This window comes from Ceratotherium simum, chromosome 29 (assembly GCF_057802395.1).
Source record: "Ceratotherium simum simum isolate JZ-2026a chromosome 29, ASM5780239v1, whole genome shotgun sequence".
Taxonomy (NCBI): domain Eukaryota; kingdom Metazoa; phylum Chordata; class Mammalia; order Perissodactyla; family Rhinocerotidae; genus Ceratotherium; species Ceratotherium simum.
The window spans coordinates 23,084,123-23,100,983 of record NC_141928.1 but is presented as its reverse complement, the minus strand read 5'-3'; the positions used below and the strand labels follow the sequence as shown (position 1 = coordinate 23,100,983).

The 16,861-nt window shown below is 44.7% G+C and overlaps 1 protein-coding gene across 1 annotated transcript; it reads right to left on the bottom strand.

Annotated features, from left to right (window-relative positions):
- SLC46A2 (solute carrier family 46 member 2) lies at positions 1 to 16,563 on the bottom strand. The gene is made up of 4 exons (XM_004423339.3): positions 15,340 to 16,563; positions 13,536 to 13,619; positions 12,965 to 13,121; positions 1 to 946 (listed from the first exon to the last, which is right to left on the bottom strand). The coding sequence occupies exons 1-4, from the start codon at positions 16,466 to 16,468 to the stop codon at positions 889 to 891; spliced, it is 1,428 nt and encodes a 475-aa protein (XP_004423396.2). The 5' UTR covers positions 16,469 to 16,563; the 3' UTR covers positions 1 to 888.
- Between the last annotated feature and the right edge of the window lie 298 nt (positions 16,564 to 16,861).

The window sequence follows — 16,861 nt, the reverse complement described above, 5'->3', positions numbered from 1 at the left end:
TATAAGAATGCCATGTCTGTAGTTATGGAGGGAATCTGACCTGGGAAAGAATGATTCACACACATACTACGAATGTTGATTTATTTAGGAGGTGATTCTGCTTTTATATATGTAAGTAAAATAGGCTATAAAAATAAGTACCTCAAAATAAAATGGCTCTTCACATATCTCCTCTTCCCTCTTCCCTCACACCATTCACTTTGGGAAGTATTATTGACTGAAAGTATTCAATTTAATATTCCACTAAAGAAAAGGTTTTGATATTTGCTCTTTAAAAACAACAGTAACAATGACAACAAAACTACCCTGAAGCCAAGAGCGTGAGCTCCAAATCTCTCCTGAGTGTTCACAGCTCACAAGGCCTCAGGGAAGAAAGGTAACTTTTTTCCAAGGTTTTATTTTAATTTAAAAAGTCTTGACTGATGTTCACAGTTGGCAGTTCTTACAAAACATCCCTTCCTCATTCCCCTCAGGCTGTGGAAAATGTGTGCCTTGGTTTGAGTTCTCACAGGAGACTCCTAGCACAGCACCCAGGCGACTAGTCAGCCATACCTTGGAGCCCTGAGACAGTGCCTGGAAGGAAAGGGCTGCTGTCTGAAGCCCTTTATAGCATCCGGTATGGCAGTGTATAACCCTTGACAGTTCATACTCCATTGCCCGCAGAACCTAACTTCTGCCTAACAGGGATGTCTGAAAGCTGAGAAAGTTCTTCCATCACCAAGAAAGTGCTTTTCTCTACCCACCAGGGACCCCTGAGCCAGAGCGGGTCATTCTGAGGCTGACTCTGGCTGGAACTTGGGTTTCTTGGGCAGTGGGCTGGGCTGCTTTGGTCACCAGTTGCTGGTCCCGGTCGTTGCTGGGGTTTTCAGCTCCCGCAAGTCAGCACCTTCATGTCTCTGTGATGTCTCCATATTGCAACTGCGAGGCTTGTTTATAGGCCACGATGCTGTAAGAATTCACAATAGAGAATGACAAGAGAACAGCTGGAATGGGGCAGAGCGTATGCCTTTTCCTCCCCACTGGTGGTGAGGTGGTCTCTAGCCACTCTTTATCACTGGTACGCTGAGAGGCTCCATCCACTATGGCATCAGAATGCGTACTGAGTGGAGAGAGATGGCCCAAGGGAACTTCTCTCACTCCAGGCTCATTCTAGACCATAAGATCTCCAGCCCTTTGCATCTACATTTTCCTTTTCCATCTCACTTTGGTCTGATGATGAACTCCCACATTTATCTCAAGATCAAGATTCACTAATCCCAAGCAGAATTAGCTGCCTCATCTTCTGCCTTCCCATAGCCCCTTTATCTCTTCCATAAATCATCATTACATGGTTTTAAAATATTTGCAGATAAGTGGATGCATAGGAATTAGGAGCTCTGAGTTGAAGTCTTGGATCTGTGCGACCTTTGGCATATCCTTCAACCTCTGGGGCCCTCGATTTTCTCACGTTTGAGCTCTTGAACCTCAGGTTCTAAGCTAGAGCACAGCTCCTCCTGATTGATGTACAGCACCTAGAGCTGCTAGATGGGGTGTGAGTTTAAATCCAAACCTTCTAATGGAAAGCTTTGTGGAAACTTCCAAACGTTGATTTCCCACCTTCCATGAGCCCCAGGGCTCTACAGCGAGGAGCACTTACTGTGCTTAAAACAAAACTCATTATTTTACAAAGCTGGCAACAGGAGAGCCAAGACTTGGAGGCAGCCAGCCAGGACCCGTGAACTCTGGGATGCCCTGACTCCAGAGCTGACCCCCTCTGTGGACCACCACAGCACAGCCACATGGTGATGGCCAGCCCCTGACTTCACAATAAGCCAAGAGGCAACTCTGGAATGTGGATGGTCAGCAGTGCTGGCTAGCAGGTGCCACACCCTTCTGACAGATCATTCATTCATTAAACAAAAGCTTTTTGAGTACTTCTTACATGCTAGGCTCTCTGCTGGATGCGGAAGATACATGGTGAGCCAAACAGTCATGGTTCCTGCCCTCAGGGAGACTACAGTCTAGTGGGCAAGCATATGAAACAGATAATCACTAAATAATCATCAACTGTCATGCTTTGAAGGCAAAGTAGAGGAAGCTTTGGGAGCATATAATAGAAGGATTTAATTTAGATTGAGATGGATTTAATTTTCTCCTTTTTGAGAAATGGTGTTTAAGTTAAGACCACAGCTAGTCAGGTTAAGAAAGAGGTGTGGGTGAGGAATGAGGAAAAGCATGAGGGGAGGCTACTGGGGCTGAAGCAGAGCGGGGGAGAGTGCTTAGTGGCAGGAATAGGAGCAAGAGAGGTTGGCAAGGCCAGATTATGCAGGACCTTGTCGTCCATGGTAAGACATTTGGGTTTTATTCTAAGGGCACTGAAAGCCAAGTGTAGAGCTTTGAGCAGGCGATGACATGATCTGATTTACACGTTAAGGAAATTGCTCTGGCCACCTGGGGGAGAGAGGATGGGAGGGGAACAAGAGCAGAGGAGGGGAGAATGGTTCAGAGGCTAATTCAGTCACCCAGCGGCTTTGGACTAGAGGTGGTAGCAGTAGCAATAAAAAGAAAAGGATGAATTTGAGACATTTTGGAGGTAGAATCAATGAAGCCTGATGGATTGGAGGTGTGGGGAGATGAAGAAGAGGGAGAACACTGGTGACTGTCAGATTTCCATCCTGGGTGAGCGGCGGTGCCATTTAATGAGATGGGAAAGACTGGAGTGGGGGAGCAGATTTAGGAGGGCATCGAGAACCCAATTTTGGAAATTTAAATGGTAATTTGACGTTTTGAAAGTGCTTTCGATTGTTTAGAGAGAGAGTATGAAGTGAGAAGACAATTCAGAGCAGAGCCCCAAAGAATTCTTCCATTTGGATGTTTGTAGAGAAGCGATCAGAGAGGTAGGAGAAAAACCAGAAGAGTGAGGTGTTAAGACAGCCAAGTGACAGTGACAAGTTCCGCCCAGGGAAAGAGTGATCCACAGTGTTGGGGGCTGCTGAGAAATCATGTGGGATAAGGGTTACATTGAATCCACTGGATTCAGCTTCAAAGAAGTCATTAGTGGCCTCAGTGAGGGCGGCTCTGGTGGAGTTGAGGACGGACATCAGACTGTAGTGGGCTGAAGAGGGAATGGGAGGTGAGGATGTGAGAAAGCATGTGCAGACCAGCCTTTGGAGAAGTTGGCTATAAAGGGGAGGTTGAGGAGAGGGAGGGTGATAGATCACGTGTCCGTTCTGGTAGGAAGAATTCAGGCGAGACAGTAGCTAACCAGTGCAGTGACCTCTAGACCTCTAGTCTAAGGAGATGGGCAAGGTGACACCCAGATACCCAGTGACTTTGCTAAGAAGCAGTGTCATGCAGTGGAAAGAGAGACTGCCTGTCTCTGCCACTCATCAGCTATGTAATCTTTGGCAAATTACATAGTACCTTTGACTCTCTGTTTCCTGATGGGCAAAATGGGGATAATGATAATTACCTCAGAGGATTGTTTGGGAAGATTAAATTAGTTAAAACATAAAAAATATTTTAAGTAGTGCCTGGCACATCGTAAGGGCTGTTTAAGTGTTGGCTATTATTATCATAAAAAAAGGGTCGGGGGGAGGAGAAGAATAGGATGGCTACAAATGAATGTAGGTTTGTAGATTTACTTGGGAGAAGTTGAGGCCAATCTTCTGTGATGACTTCTATTTTCTGTATGAGGCATGAGGCAGCAGCTGAGCGCTGTTGGGTGGTGAGTGGGTTGCAGATGGGCAGAGCCAGACAGTTATGTCCTCAGCATCTCCCAATTGCTCGTAAAGAGCAAGCAGGAGAGGCCACGTTCTCACAGTAGCATGAAATTTGCTCACTTTGGTACCAGGAAGGGCCGGGGCCACAGTCTCTTCTTGCAAACAGGCTGTTCGTAGCTCTGGTCCAGGGACCTCTCCTCCCATCCTCCCAGCCTTCTGCCCTCCGTGGCCTCCTCTGCTGCCTCCTCCTCTGACATGCCTTCCTGGGTTTTTATGTTGCTGGGATGTAGCTTTCCTTTGTGTGGTTAGAAAGCTCTCCTGGTCTTTCCTGTTGCTCTCGCTTAATGATTGATGGTATAGCCTTGGCCTCTTCTAGCTGCAAGAATATTTCAGAATCTCATTTATTTAGTGACTTCTGGAAGGGAAAGGTAATGCAAATACTCTCTTTATACCAGAGTTCTCAATCTTGGTTGTATGTTCGAACAACCTGGAGAGCTTTTAAAAACTCCTGTGTCCAGGCTGCACCCCAGACCAACTGAGTCAGATTCTCTGAGGGTAGGATTCAGACATCAGTAATTTTTAAATCTCTCCAGGTTATTCCAACGTACAGTGAATAAGGCTTTTTTTGCACAAGTGTCTCTTTACTGTTAAATGTCTGCAACAGAGGGAAAGAATTAGCAATTACTTAAGGGCCTCATTCACATAAGCACTCAATGACTTACTTGATGGGTTCAAGATTCTGTCCCTGCTTCTGTGATGTAAGAACATGAAGACCCTGCATGGCTTAAATAAGATTCATGCACGGAATGTATGACTGGGTCTGTGTGCATGTTAAACAGTGCATTGGGGTGAGATGTCAAGGGCAGCACACCTCCTTCCTGGGCCCTAACGTCTCTTAACGAAAGCAAAGCATCCTACTTAGTACACATGAAGCAATGAAACTGTAGAGAGTGTGGGAGATCAAGATTTGGCCACCCTGAAATCTATCTCTTTACCTTGGTTGTTTTCTCTGAGGACATTTGACCTCCCCTACTAACTGCCTAAAGAATTTGACATGGTGGCTCCTTCCTGGAACAGATCTATCATGATGGCTGTAAAGATAACGTAGGGTAAATGTTACAACAGGAAAGGCACCAACAAGCCCCTCTTATCAGAAGTTCTGTCTCTCTGGCCACATTCTCTGGATGACCCTGCGAAGAGTTGCCAGACAATCATTTACATTTATAAGGGAAATCTCCATTTGTAAAGGTATCTCCCTCTCTGTTTGGAGAAGAGAGGGGGATGAGCTCATCTCTAGTGACTTGTCAATGTGGAAGGTGAGGCCTTGAGCTACATAATAAACCTTACTCTTGTTTACTGTGCTTGAGTGGTAATCTCCTGTAACTGACTCCCCCCACCGCCAAAATCCTCCTTTGTCATTGGCTGAAAAAGATATTTAAGACGAGAATTTCTGCTATTGTGTTGAAAAACGCAGTGTCCCTGCTTTCTCCCATGTATACATGTTATTAAACTTGATATTTTCTCCTGCTAACCTGTCTTGTTGATTATTTGGCCAGCCAGAAGAACCTTAAGAGAAAGGGCAGAGAGAGATTCTCCCTCTTCCCCCGACAGTTTTGGCGTAGTCGCCAGGAGCCACACTGGCTGGCAAGTTGCCTTCTCTGGCTGGAAGACCTGCCTTCTCCCTGGACTACTGCAGATGGTGAGATACGGGAACGCCTGACGAAAGCCGGCAAAAAGGTAAGACTTCTTACCACGTCAGCCTCCCGGAATCTCTATTTGCGGAGTCCGGCGGAAGGAAATGGTGAGAATTTTTTTCTCTTTCTAAATTTAGATTGGCAGGAGAAAATATTTGGGAAACTAGTTTCTTGGGCTTTTAGTGACTCTTGGTTTAAATTTGGTAGAGTACTCTTGTTTATGATCTTGATCCCTTTTCCTCCCAGAGGTAGTCTCTGTTTTTCTCTTTTGTCTGTGTCTTTTGTCATAAGAAGGAAATACCATAGGGTAGGACGCAGGCATAGGCCCTATAAGCCTGCTGTCCGGGCCGGCCCCACAGACTGGTGAGTTTGCGGGTCTCACCAGACCGGCGTCTACAAACTTTGCTGTGGGTTAATATACACATGAAGTGAAGGCCATTGCCGAGGGCATCTTAGAAGCCAAAAAGTCCGCAAATTTGGTGGGCGCGGGTCGAGCAGTTAAGAGCCATTAGGGCGCTCGCCACTTTCAGAAGACTCCCGTGTCAGGATAAGTTGGGTCACGGAATGGGGTAGATGACACAGGTCCCCCGCCAACTGCAAGAAAATGTCCGTGCAACGACGAGGTACTCTGTAAAGCACACAGTCCCCGACCCCGCGGCACCTCCCCCTCTAGGTATTATTCTGGCTCCAAGAGACCTAAGGCGTGGCTAAAGCTGTCATTGTGCACAGAAAAAAAAAAAAAAAAACCGGATGAGGTTTTTCCTTCTGTCTTGTTCTGTGTCCTGAGAAAACTTGGCTTTGTGACCAGTGAGAATATTCTCCTTGGTCTCCACCATACGGAAGGTGCATTTACCGGAGTGCACCTTGGTGGCCAGTCGAGTAGACTGGGGTTCCGAACTGTCTCTGTCCGGCTGTGCCAAGCTCTCAGGGGAGTTTGTCATAAAAGGCCCAGTCCATAAGGGCTTTTGTCGTCTTAACCATCGTTGCTTGTTAGTGCTAGAAAAATCCCATTCCAGTATCGCCTGCCCAGTGTCACAGATTAGCGGGTCTGTGACTGGAGGCGTCCCACACTATTGTGGGAGACCGGAGACACCGTTTTCACTACACCATCCTTACCGCCTGTGCAACGAAGGTCTTTACTTTTTCTGAATATCTTTGGGAGTGAATTCTGTGGATTATGGGGGCTACATCATCTGCGCCCTCACCAGGGATGCCTCTTGCGTCCATGGTAGATTTATTCTAAGTGTGGAAAGTTACCTCCGCGTCTTTCCTTAAAAAGGCTTATTGGTTCGAGTCACTATTGGAATAAATATACAAATGAAGATCCTACTCGTCAATGGCCAGACGACGGATCCTTTGAATTGGAAAAACTTCTAAATTGGGAGGAAAAAAAATGTTTTGAGAGCTCTCACATAATTATTTATTTGGTACCTAAGAAAAGGCCAAAAAAAAGGAAGGAAAAAAATTTGACTAGCCTTAAGACCTTGACTCAGGTTACAATTAAATTGAAAACATGTAAAAGTGTAAGTGTTGATAAGATTATAAAGGTTAGAATGTTTGAGCTAATTTTATATAAAGAGGTTACATCAACCTTGCCTGAGTATGTTTTAAAATGTCTGACTGGGAATGCTCCCCTGGTCCAAAATTATAAGACCAAGACCTATTGATAAAAATCTGAATGATAACTATGTTTAAAGGTATAAGAAGTGATGAAAATTACATGAAATTTTGTAGGAAAAAACTGATGTTATTTCTATTACAGAACTGGTTAACAAAAATAGTAATTTAAATGATGGCTAATTTTATCTGAAGTCTTATGAAGTCTTATAGGCAATCTAAATAATTATTGGGAACAAGTAAATAGTTGTGAAAAAGATAAATGTTAGATAAACTTTAAACAATAATTATGTGTTATGGTAGTTACTGCTTCCAAACTCTTTTTGGTGACTTAAAGCTTTAGAGTTTTGCTAAATTTTATAAAAAAAAATTCACTGAATATCATCATTTCCAAATAACATAAGATATTAGACATTGATTGCTAAATGTACGTTTGTCTACTTTTGGCTTTTCATTACAGGAAAACTAAAAGGTGTTTTGGGTCTATTGATAAACATGTGTTTTATTAAAAGATTATACTATAAAGTAACATGTTTCTAAAAGTTATAAAGTGTTTATAAATTTTCCAAGCCACAAGATACTAATGTAAAAGAAAGTTTATAATTGTTTAGTTTTTACTTACAAATTGAAGTTTCTAAAGGTTAAAATTTCTAATTAGTATATGTGATTAAAAATTAAGAAAAATATGTCTGTGTACAAGGAAAGTAAGATATATAAAAAAAGAACAAAAAATGGAAATATTTTGTTTGGTTGATTAAGAAAGATAAATTTGTCCTCAAGTACTAGAAGGGAAAAGAAAGACATGGGACAAATTCTGAATATAAAAAAAAAGTTATAGAAGGTTTGTGAAAGAAGAATTCTAGAAAAAGAGTTTTTGCATGGTCAAGTTGGCTAAGATTAAAATGAGTTTAATTAAGTAAATGAGTTTTAATAGCAGAAGTAAGCTGGTGCAAAATTGAAATTTCTCGTAAAAAGATAATTTGCTTAAACTTGATAAAGAGGTTATAAAAAATTTTTCTTTACCTTTGAGAAAGTCTACCAAAAAAAAAAAAAAAAACCTGTTAAAATAATTTCCTGTGTTCAAAAGACTGAGGTCTCTCTATTAAGGCTTTTTGGACTGTTAATGCTATGTTTGCTTTGACTTTTTATATTTTTGACAAGCTCCCCAAAATTCATATCTTAAAATAAGTCTTTTTTTCTTTGAAAATTTTCAAAGGGCCCTGGAACTTCTCAAAAAAATTTGCTCTCTTCCTATAAGGAGAAAGATACTAAACTTATTAGACTTATTCAGTATGTTAAATTACATAGAAAACATTGTCAGACAAGTGATGATAAGCCTGCTTAGGTGGTATTTTATGGGTTAATGTTATTGATATAGGCGTTTTAAAATTGTATAACATTACTAAAATTCTGATCTGTCCTGGTTATCAGTCATAATTCTGGTTATTATTATTTTAAAGTGTTGTATGTCACAAAATTAACCAAATTTCCTTGTCAATTGCCATTTTAAAGTCTTGTTGTTTACAGACTTATTTCTTTACACTAATGCTTTTACAAAATATGTTTCATCTTCAGAGAAGTTCATAGAAAAGACTTTAACACTTACTCTAGAATACAAGTTTCTGACAAACTTTCTGATCATAAAACTGAACTTGGTAAGAAATTACAGAAATCTGATGGAAAAACTGACTTCATGAAGCTGCTAACAAAAAGATTGGGATCAAGAATGGATTACACAGGACTGAATGAACTGATAAAGATGATTGTAATTTTTATGATTTTTCATTTGAAGTATTGCTGAATTTTTAATGTTTTGTTTTTTCAGATTTAAGGAAAACTTTTTCTCTTTTCTCCCGAGATAGCTATGACTTACAGCAATTTAGTAAATGATATTTTTATAAGTAAAATTAAAATATTTATCTTTTTCTCTCTATCTGATCCCTCGAATTTAGAAACTCTTAGTGAGTGAATATTGTTGTTTTCATGGCAATATAGTTATTTGCATAAGTTCAATAAAAATCTGTTCTCCTTATAACAGGACACAATTAGAAACACTGGTTATATTACCAAGACTGTGACTAGAACATCATATTTGCGATATAACCATACAGCTTTTGAGCAATGAAGATTCGACTTTATAGAATAAAGCCACGTAGAAATATTGGCCTGGTACCTTATGTTCCAAGCAACAATTAACAAGATAAATAAAGAATGTCACTTATCTGGCAGGTACAAAGAACCTCAAAATATTTTGGGGGAACCTCAGAAGAAAAAAATTCACCCAAATCTGTAGATATTGCAGGCAACGTCTGATGACAAAATCCTTGGCTTGGCTTTCCTGGCCTGGAGAGGCCTTTGAAGTTCAATCTGAGATTCCTTATAAAAAGTTCCAGCAAAGCAGATTTAAAAGAGCCTATGTGATCAATTGCTATTCTTGCTGTACTTATGTAAATAATTGGGCCAACTCTATTAGAACTAGACTTATTTTGCAAACTAGTTAGTTTTAATTTGGCTATCTTAATAAAAATGAGGGTGATTTTAGAAAAAAAAATTATATTTCAGTAAAAACTATAATATACATTTGTGGATATTAGATCCTAGTTTTGTTGTCTTTTGAGGTTTTTGTTTTATATCTGTTGACTAGACTGGATCCTGATTTCTTCTAGTCTCCTGAAATATCTGGCTACAGATGTCCAAACTAATGTTTTTGATTTTTTCCATCATTTTCATTTAAAATCACTGAGAACTGAACCTGCCCTTTTTCCTGAAGCCTTACAAACTGAAGCTGATAGACTTGATATAAACTTAAGATGACCTGACGACACCATCCGAGACATTTTAAACTACAAAAAATGCTTTGACGCTGACATCTAAAATTCTTCTTCACTGGCTGTCCTCTGAACTCAAAAACTGCTTTACAACTTGCTCCAACCATTAACCTTGTTTTTCTTTTATAAAAATGCTTCTATTAAATACTTGATTGCTTGCTTCCACAATATAGGCGTAACCTTGAGAGCACACCTGCATCACCACCTTCCAAAAGGAACTTAATTGAACTGATCTATTATCAAGACTAAGAAATGGGTTCAGTGAGATAAAACAATCTACCAACTCAGCTTCTGGACTATGAAACTTCTTTAAGTTTCAAAAAGACTGTGAAACTTTTAGTTTCAAAGGCGGGACTGTGAGAGATCAAGATTTGGCCACCCTAAAATCTATCTCTTTACCTTGGTTGTTTTCTCTGAGGACATTTGACCTCCCCCACTAACTGCCTAAAAAATTTGACATGGTGGCTCCTTCCTGGAACAGATCTATCATGATGGCTGTAAAGATAACGTAGGGTAAATGTTACAACAGGAAAGGCACCAACAAGCCCCTCTTATCAGAAGTTCTGTCTCTCTGGCCACATTCTCTGGATGACCCTGCGAAGAGTTGCCAGACAATCATTTATATTTATAAAGAAAATCTCCATTTATAAAGGTATCTCCCTCTCTGTTTGAAAAAGAGAGGGAGATGAGCTCATCTCTAGTGACTTGTCAATGTAGAAAGTGAGGCCTTGAGCTACATAATAAACCTTACTCTTGTTTACTGTGCTTGAGTGGTAATCTCCTGTAACTGACTCCCCCCACCGCCAAAATCCTCCTTTGTCATTGGCTGAAAAAGATATTTAAGACGAGAATTTCTGCTATTGTGTTGAAAAACACAGTGTCCCTACTTTCTCCCATGTATACAGGTTATTAAACTTGATATTATTTTCTCCTGCTAACCTGTCTTGTTGATTATTTGGCCAGCCAGAAAAACCTTAAGAGAAAGGGCAGAGAGAGATTCTCCCTCTCCCCCGACAAGAGGAACTAGTTATTGTATTTTCTCATTGCTTTCATTTGTCTGTTTGTATCTCTAGCTGTGTCACACATTAACTAGTCAGACATGTTTTCTTTAGTTGTTTTTTGGTTTTTGTTTATTTGTTTAGGTTAAAGAGAATATTTCAACCAATTGCCAACCAAATAGGACTGGATAACTTCCAAGTGGCACAGATTGTAATCCATTACTCACTTGGACAAAGAGCTGGGATTCCTGAGAAGTCTGCATTGCGTGCTAGGTCCCGCTAAGCCCAACTCATTCAGTCAAGACTCACATGGAGACAGGGGCATGTGAAAAGAGCTAAGAGCTGGGCAGTTTGAGGACAGATCTGGCTCAGTCCCACACCTTGAGAAAATGAGAACTGGGCCAAGAGAGCACTAGTAATCATGCCCACTGCTTGCACAAATTCTCTCAGCTGTTTGATCTTCTTATCTTATTTTTCTCAACTATGAAACAAAGCAAAGAGCCTTCATGATTGATGGCTCCTATCTCAGGACGCTCAACCTTCTATGCAGGCAAGGACCTATATTATGACGTGATGTGAGAATTCAAAAAAGTGCCTCACCACCATCCACTTCCCACTTCTTCCAACCTACCTTCAATTGTTTTCTACTCTGCTGCCTACAATACCACCATTACTGAAATGCAGAGCTCTCATGTGCTCCTAGGCAGGTCCCTTTAAAGTGCAAATCTATATCAAATCCGTTGTACTTTATTGTGGATATGTTTATTGTATTCCTTTCTCCTCTGGTGGGATTGATATAAGCATGAGAGAACCTCACTTAAGGGGAAGGGGTAAAAGGGCCTAAACAGTCCAAAGCTGTGCTGTCTAGTATGGTAGCCACTACTTACATTGGCTACTGAACACTTGACATGTGTTCAAATTAAGTCCAAATTGAGATGTGCTGTCAGCATAAAATACATACCAGATTTCAAAGACTTAGTTAAAAAAAATCTCATTGATTAATTTTGTAAATTTATTACATGTTAAAATGATATTTTGGATATATTGGGTCAAATCAAATATGTTCTTAAAGTTAATTTCACCTGTTACTTTTTTTTTTTTGTGAGGAAGATCAGCCCTAAGCTAACATCCATGCCAATCCTCCTCCCTTTTTTCCCTTCTTCTCCCCGAAGCCCCAGTAGATAGCTGTATGTCATAGTTGCACATCCTTCTAGTTGCTGTATGTGGGACGCAGCCTCAGCATGGCCGGACAAGTGGTGCGCCGGTGCACCCGGGATCCGAACCCCGGGCCGCCAGTAGCAGAGCGCACGCACTTAACCACTAAGCCACGGGGCTGGCCCCTCACCTGTTACTTTGATCATTTTTAAATGTGGCTACTAGAATATTTAAAATCACATATATAGCTTGCATTTGTGGCTCGCACCATATTTCCCTCGGACAGGGCTGGTCGAAGACCAGACTATTTTTATGTGGTCCATTTTGGTGATGACCTAGGCTAGTGCTCTCGCCATGGGACCAGAGTTCCTCTCCTTTGCTTCTCCAGCCTTCCTCCTGCCTGTTATTTCCCAGACTTGAGAGTTTTTGTTTTACAAATGAGACAACGCTCCCAGAGAGGTCAAGGGAATTGCCCGGGTCCTATGGGGAGCTACACAGTCCAATGGCCATGAGATTTCAGGGGCACTGAACACAGAGGCTGCCAGGTGCCAAGCCCTTGGAGGCATAGAGATGGAAGATTACTCAGCAGTGAGGCAGGATGACTCTGACCTAAAGGAGCTAAACAAAAGAGGTCTGAGTAGTTCAAGAGGGTTTCTAACCCCAGCCTCTGATTACAGGAAGTATATGAGGTTCCCATAAATAAATTGTATTACAAAACCGCCAGAAGTGAGCCAGCAGTTTGGGGCCGTCTGTTCATTTCTCATCACTTTGGGGCACTCCCAAATTGCCAGATAATAATATGTTTGGGGGAACAGGAGGACTTTTTCTTTGTGAGAGAGACTACTCAGAACCCACTGCATAAATGCTGAAAATAAATAATACTTGATGATAATGGGCTAGAGATGGTCCAACAGTCCTCGACCTGTGCCCCAGGGCCCCAGCCCAAACAGCAGACACTACTCCCGTCTTACCCAATCGGGACCATGGCCAGGAAGGACAAAAAGGAGGAGAGAGCAAAGCAGGTGCCGACAAACTTGTCCATAGTGAGCTGATAGATCTTGTTGTACATCGTGGATGTCAGCACCCCGGTCAGAGTCAGCGACAGCTGCAGGATGACGAACACCTTTCCTGTGGAAGGGACAGAGGTTACCATGAAGATGTGTTGCTGTCCCTTCCATGTTCCCCGCTAGCTGTGTCTCTGGGGAGCTCTCGGGAGACCCCTCGCCCGTCCCAGGACTCCCTCTGTCTTCATGGCTCTTTTCATCAGACCTCCCGCCTCCATCCAGCTGGATCTTCCTGCAGCCTGTGGGTAGTCATGTTTTCCTTTGACTGTGGCTTTTCAGAGACTGACTTTCCGAGTCTTTCCCACCCTCCTGTTTTCACTTCCTCTGCCCTGGACGGACACCAGTGTGTTCCTAGTGTATTTGAGGCTGCTTCTGGAACTTCCTTGTGTGCCTTCTGCAAGTCTGAACCCTGTGCCTCAAGCTGAGCAGCTCTGGAACAGTCCAGGCAGAGAACCTCAGAGAGATTCCTTGTACTCACCATAGGAGGAGCCCTTTATGAGTTTAGACATTGCTGATCTGATGGTTGTAATGGGGATGAGAGCGAACAGCATGATGGCTCGAGCTGGAAAGAAATCACACGAGAACACTCCTCACTGTAGCCCAGCCTTGGCCAAAGAGTAAATTAGAACAAAGCAAAAGCCTCACTTAGAATCCGCTCTCCCCACGACCCCTATGTTGCTTGCCCTGGAAGAAGTGCTTTCTCTGTTGGCAGACCAGCACCCTTCCTGCGGCAGGCTGACTCCCTGAGCTCTGATGGAGCCGTAGATGCTGCAGACCTATCTGCAAGGTGGCAAGGCACAGTTGACATGGTAATGGATGGTGAAGGGTGAAGGGTATCTTTATTGGCAGAGTAAAGTGGTTTCCAAGGAAGTGGAGTTGATGTCACAGAAGTGACTCAAGGCTCCTCTCTTTGTCTCCCAGGAGAGAGGTATCTGCCCTTGCCATTCGTGAACACCTCTGGGAGACAGTCCCAGGAGCTCTGGCAAACTGCATCCAGAAATCCACTAGCACAGCTGCCACACACCCCTCTTTCCCTCAAGCCCTATTCATTATCCAGATGTGGTGTGTGTGTGTAGAGAGAGACGTGGAGAGGTCATGGGAAGGGAAGCACACAGCTTGTTTAACTGGGAGCTGGCCAAAGGTAATCTTGCCGTTTTGTTAGGTGTTTTTCTAAGAGGTGTGACCTCAGCCAAGGGACAGCCTCTGGTAACCATCTAGAGTTGTTCTTTCTAATAGTTAGCCACTAGCCCTGTATGACTTCAGATTAATTAAAGTATTTAAGTTAATTAAAATGAAATAAAATTTAAAATTCTGTTTTGTTGCACTAGCCACATTTCAAATGCTCAGTAGCCACACATGGCTAGTGGCTACTATATTGGACAGAACAGATACAGAACATTTCTATCATTGCAGCAAGTTGGACAGAACAGATACAGAACATTTTGATCATTGTAGAAAGTTCTATTGGAGCATTGGTCTAGAACTCTCTGCTTGTGGTTGTCTGACCTGTGTCCTCAGATGGAAACTTTCTTCGACCTCCTTCAAGGAATTTATGACATTGGCTGTGGAAGGGATTTATGGAGAATTTTTATCCATTTTTAAAAAGCTTGTGCTTAGCCCAAAATGATTTTAATTAAGGGACATTTTCAGCTGTACTTCTTTTCTTTTTTTTTTTTTGTGAGGAAGATCAGCCCTGAGCTAACATCTGATGCCGTCCTCCTCTTTGTGCTGAGGAAGATTGGCCCTGGGCTAACATCTGTGCCCATCTTCCTCTACTTTATATGGGATGCCGCCACAACATGGCTTGACAAGTGGTGTGTCGGTGTGCGTCCGGGATCTGAACCTGCAAACCCTGGGCTGCCAAAGCAGAGCGCGAGCACTTAACCGCTATGCCACCAGGCCAGCCCCTCAGCTGTATTTCTTAATGTTTTAGCCCTTTTTATAACCGAGGAGAAGAAAGCCAACCCCATCTCCTCCTCCAAGGCCATCCTGTAGCCTCCCCTACGGACTCCAGGCACCGCTGACGACCCCTCCCTTCACATCCTAGAGCCATGGACACCACTCTGGTAACATTTCAATGGCCAATACAGACAACACAATACACAATACAACACAGATAAACTCAGGTGCACATAATCTTGTCTCCCTTATGCCTCCTAGGTAGCAGGTATAATCCCTGGTGCTGAGCTGGGACACCTAGACCACAGCATCCCTGGTATCAGCCCCATGATGCTAGGGGTAGTAGTGTCCTTATCCTGCCTCCCCAAGAATGCCAGACTCACCAATATAGAACATGTATGTCTCTTTCACAAAAGCCAAGAGGAGGGCTCCTGACCCAAAGGAGACCATCCCAATCATGATCATGGTGGTGTCCCGGAAGCAGCGGGAGAAGACCAGGACGCCCAGGAAGCTGGTGATGAAGATGGTGTACCCTGCAGCCATACCATAGCCCAGCTGCACTTGGTTCCAACTGAGAGGCTCCCTCAGCACAAAAAGGGGTATCACGTCCACTGTGCCCGTCACTGCCAGGTCATATAGGATGGCACCCACAAAGAGCAAGGCAATGATGGTTTTTGGGGGCTTTGCTTTCCCAGGAGATGGAGGGTGCTCCACCACACTCGGCTTGTCCAGCTCATCAGGGTCCAGAGTGCGGTATGTGCCAACCGTGCCAGACACAGTATCCACGGCAGGGGGTGCCTTGCTGTGCTTGGCCATGGACTCGGGGACCCTCAGGACCAAGAGGCTGTACAAAAGGGCACAAGCGGCACAGCTCACGCTGCAGGCCGTCAGCACCAGACCCTGCCTGGAGCCCCCAACCATCTGCTTGAAGAGATGTCCAGAGGCCATGCTCCCGCAGAATCCCGCCAAGCCCAGGATCAGGTCAATAAGGATGAGGCGCACGGAGCGGCGGCCCTCGGAGCAGCCGAGGGATCCCAGGGACATGACCCCCGACCAGAACGCCGAGAAGCCGCCGCACAGCCCGCTCAGCGCCGCCGCCCCGTACAGCACCTCCACGGGCCAGTCCAGCAGCAACTTGAGCAGCAGCCCCAGGCGGGAGAGCACGAAGCCCAGCAGGGACACGCAGATGGAGATCTTGCGGTGGTAGCGGTCGCTGAGCCAGCCCAGCCCGTAGGCGGTCAGCAGGGGCGTCAAGCCCACCACGAGGTTGTAGATGATGTAGAAATTGGAGATGGCCCTCTGCTGTTCGTCCTCCGGAGCCCCCCGGGGCGACGGGCTGGCGCTGTGATTGGAGGAGGCCCGGGCTCCGAACGACGCCTTCACCACGAGGAGCAGCCCCGCGTCGTAGAGGGAGGCGGCTACCTGGGTGGAGGCCACCACGGGCTCGACCCAGGTCCACACCTGGAGACGAGGCCGGGGGCACCTCCTCGGGCAGGTGGCCTCGGGGCTCATGTGGTCTCGCTGCTGGGGGGGGTGGGGTGGAGGGGCTTGTTCGCTGGCAGCTGCTCCGGAGGACCCGGGCTCGGTCCGAGAGCGCGAGAGTGTGCCGTGCGCCCGGGTGCGCGCAGGAGAGACACGAGCCGAGCCGGGCGCGGGGCGCGTGTGACGGCGGCCGAGTGACCGGCCGCGGCCACTCCCCCCCGGGACAGAAAAGGCGGCGCTCCGCCCCCGCCGGCTGAGCGGGGCTGGCGGCCGCCCAGGGAGTCCGGGCGCGGGGGAGCCGGTGAGGCTCGGCCCGGCCCCCACCCTCCGGCCGCCGCGTCACGCTTCCCCGGCGAGCGCGGCCGCTGACCGGGGCCTGATTTCCCCACAGCCAGGCGTGTCCGGACCTCCCTCAGGTCGCTG

Excerpts from the sequence above, each read along its gene's own strand:
- SLC46A2 (XM_004423339.3), bottom strand. The coding sequence starts at position 16,468 with ATGAGCCCCGAGGCCACCTGCCCGAGGAGGTGCCCCCGGCCTCGTCTC. Across the intron at positions 13,620-15,339 it reads GACATACATGTTCTATATTG|CTCGAGCCATCATGCTGTTC; the intron begins GTGAGTCTGGCA and ends ATTTCTTTCCAG. Across the intron at positions 947-12,964 it reads CTGGCCATGGTCCCGATTGG|CATCGTGGCCTATAAACAAG; the intron begins GTAAGACGGGAG and ends GAATTCTTACAG.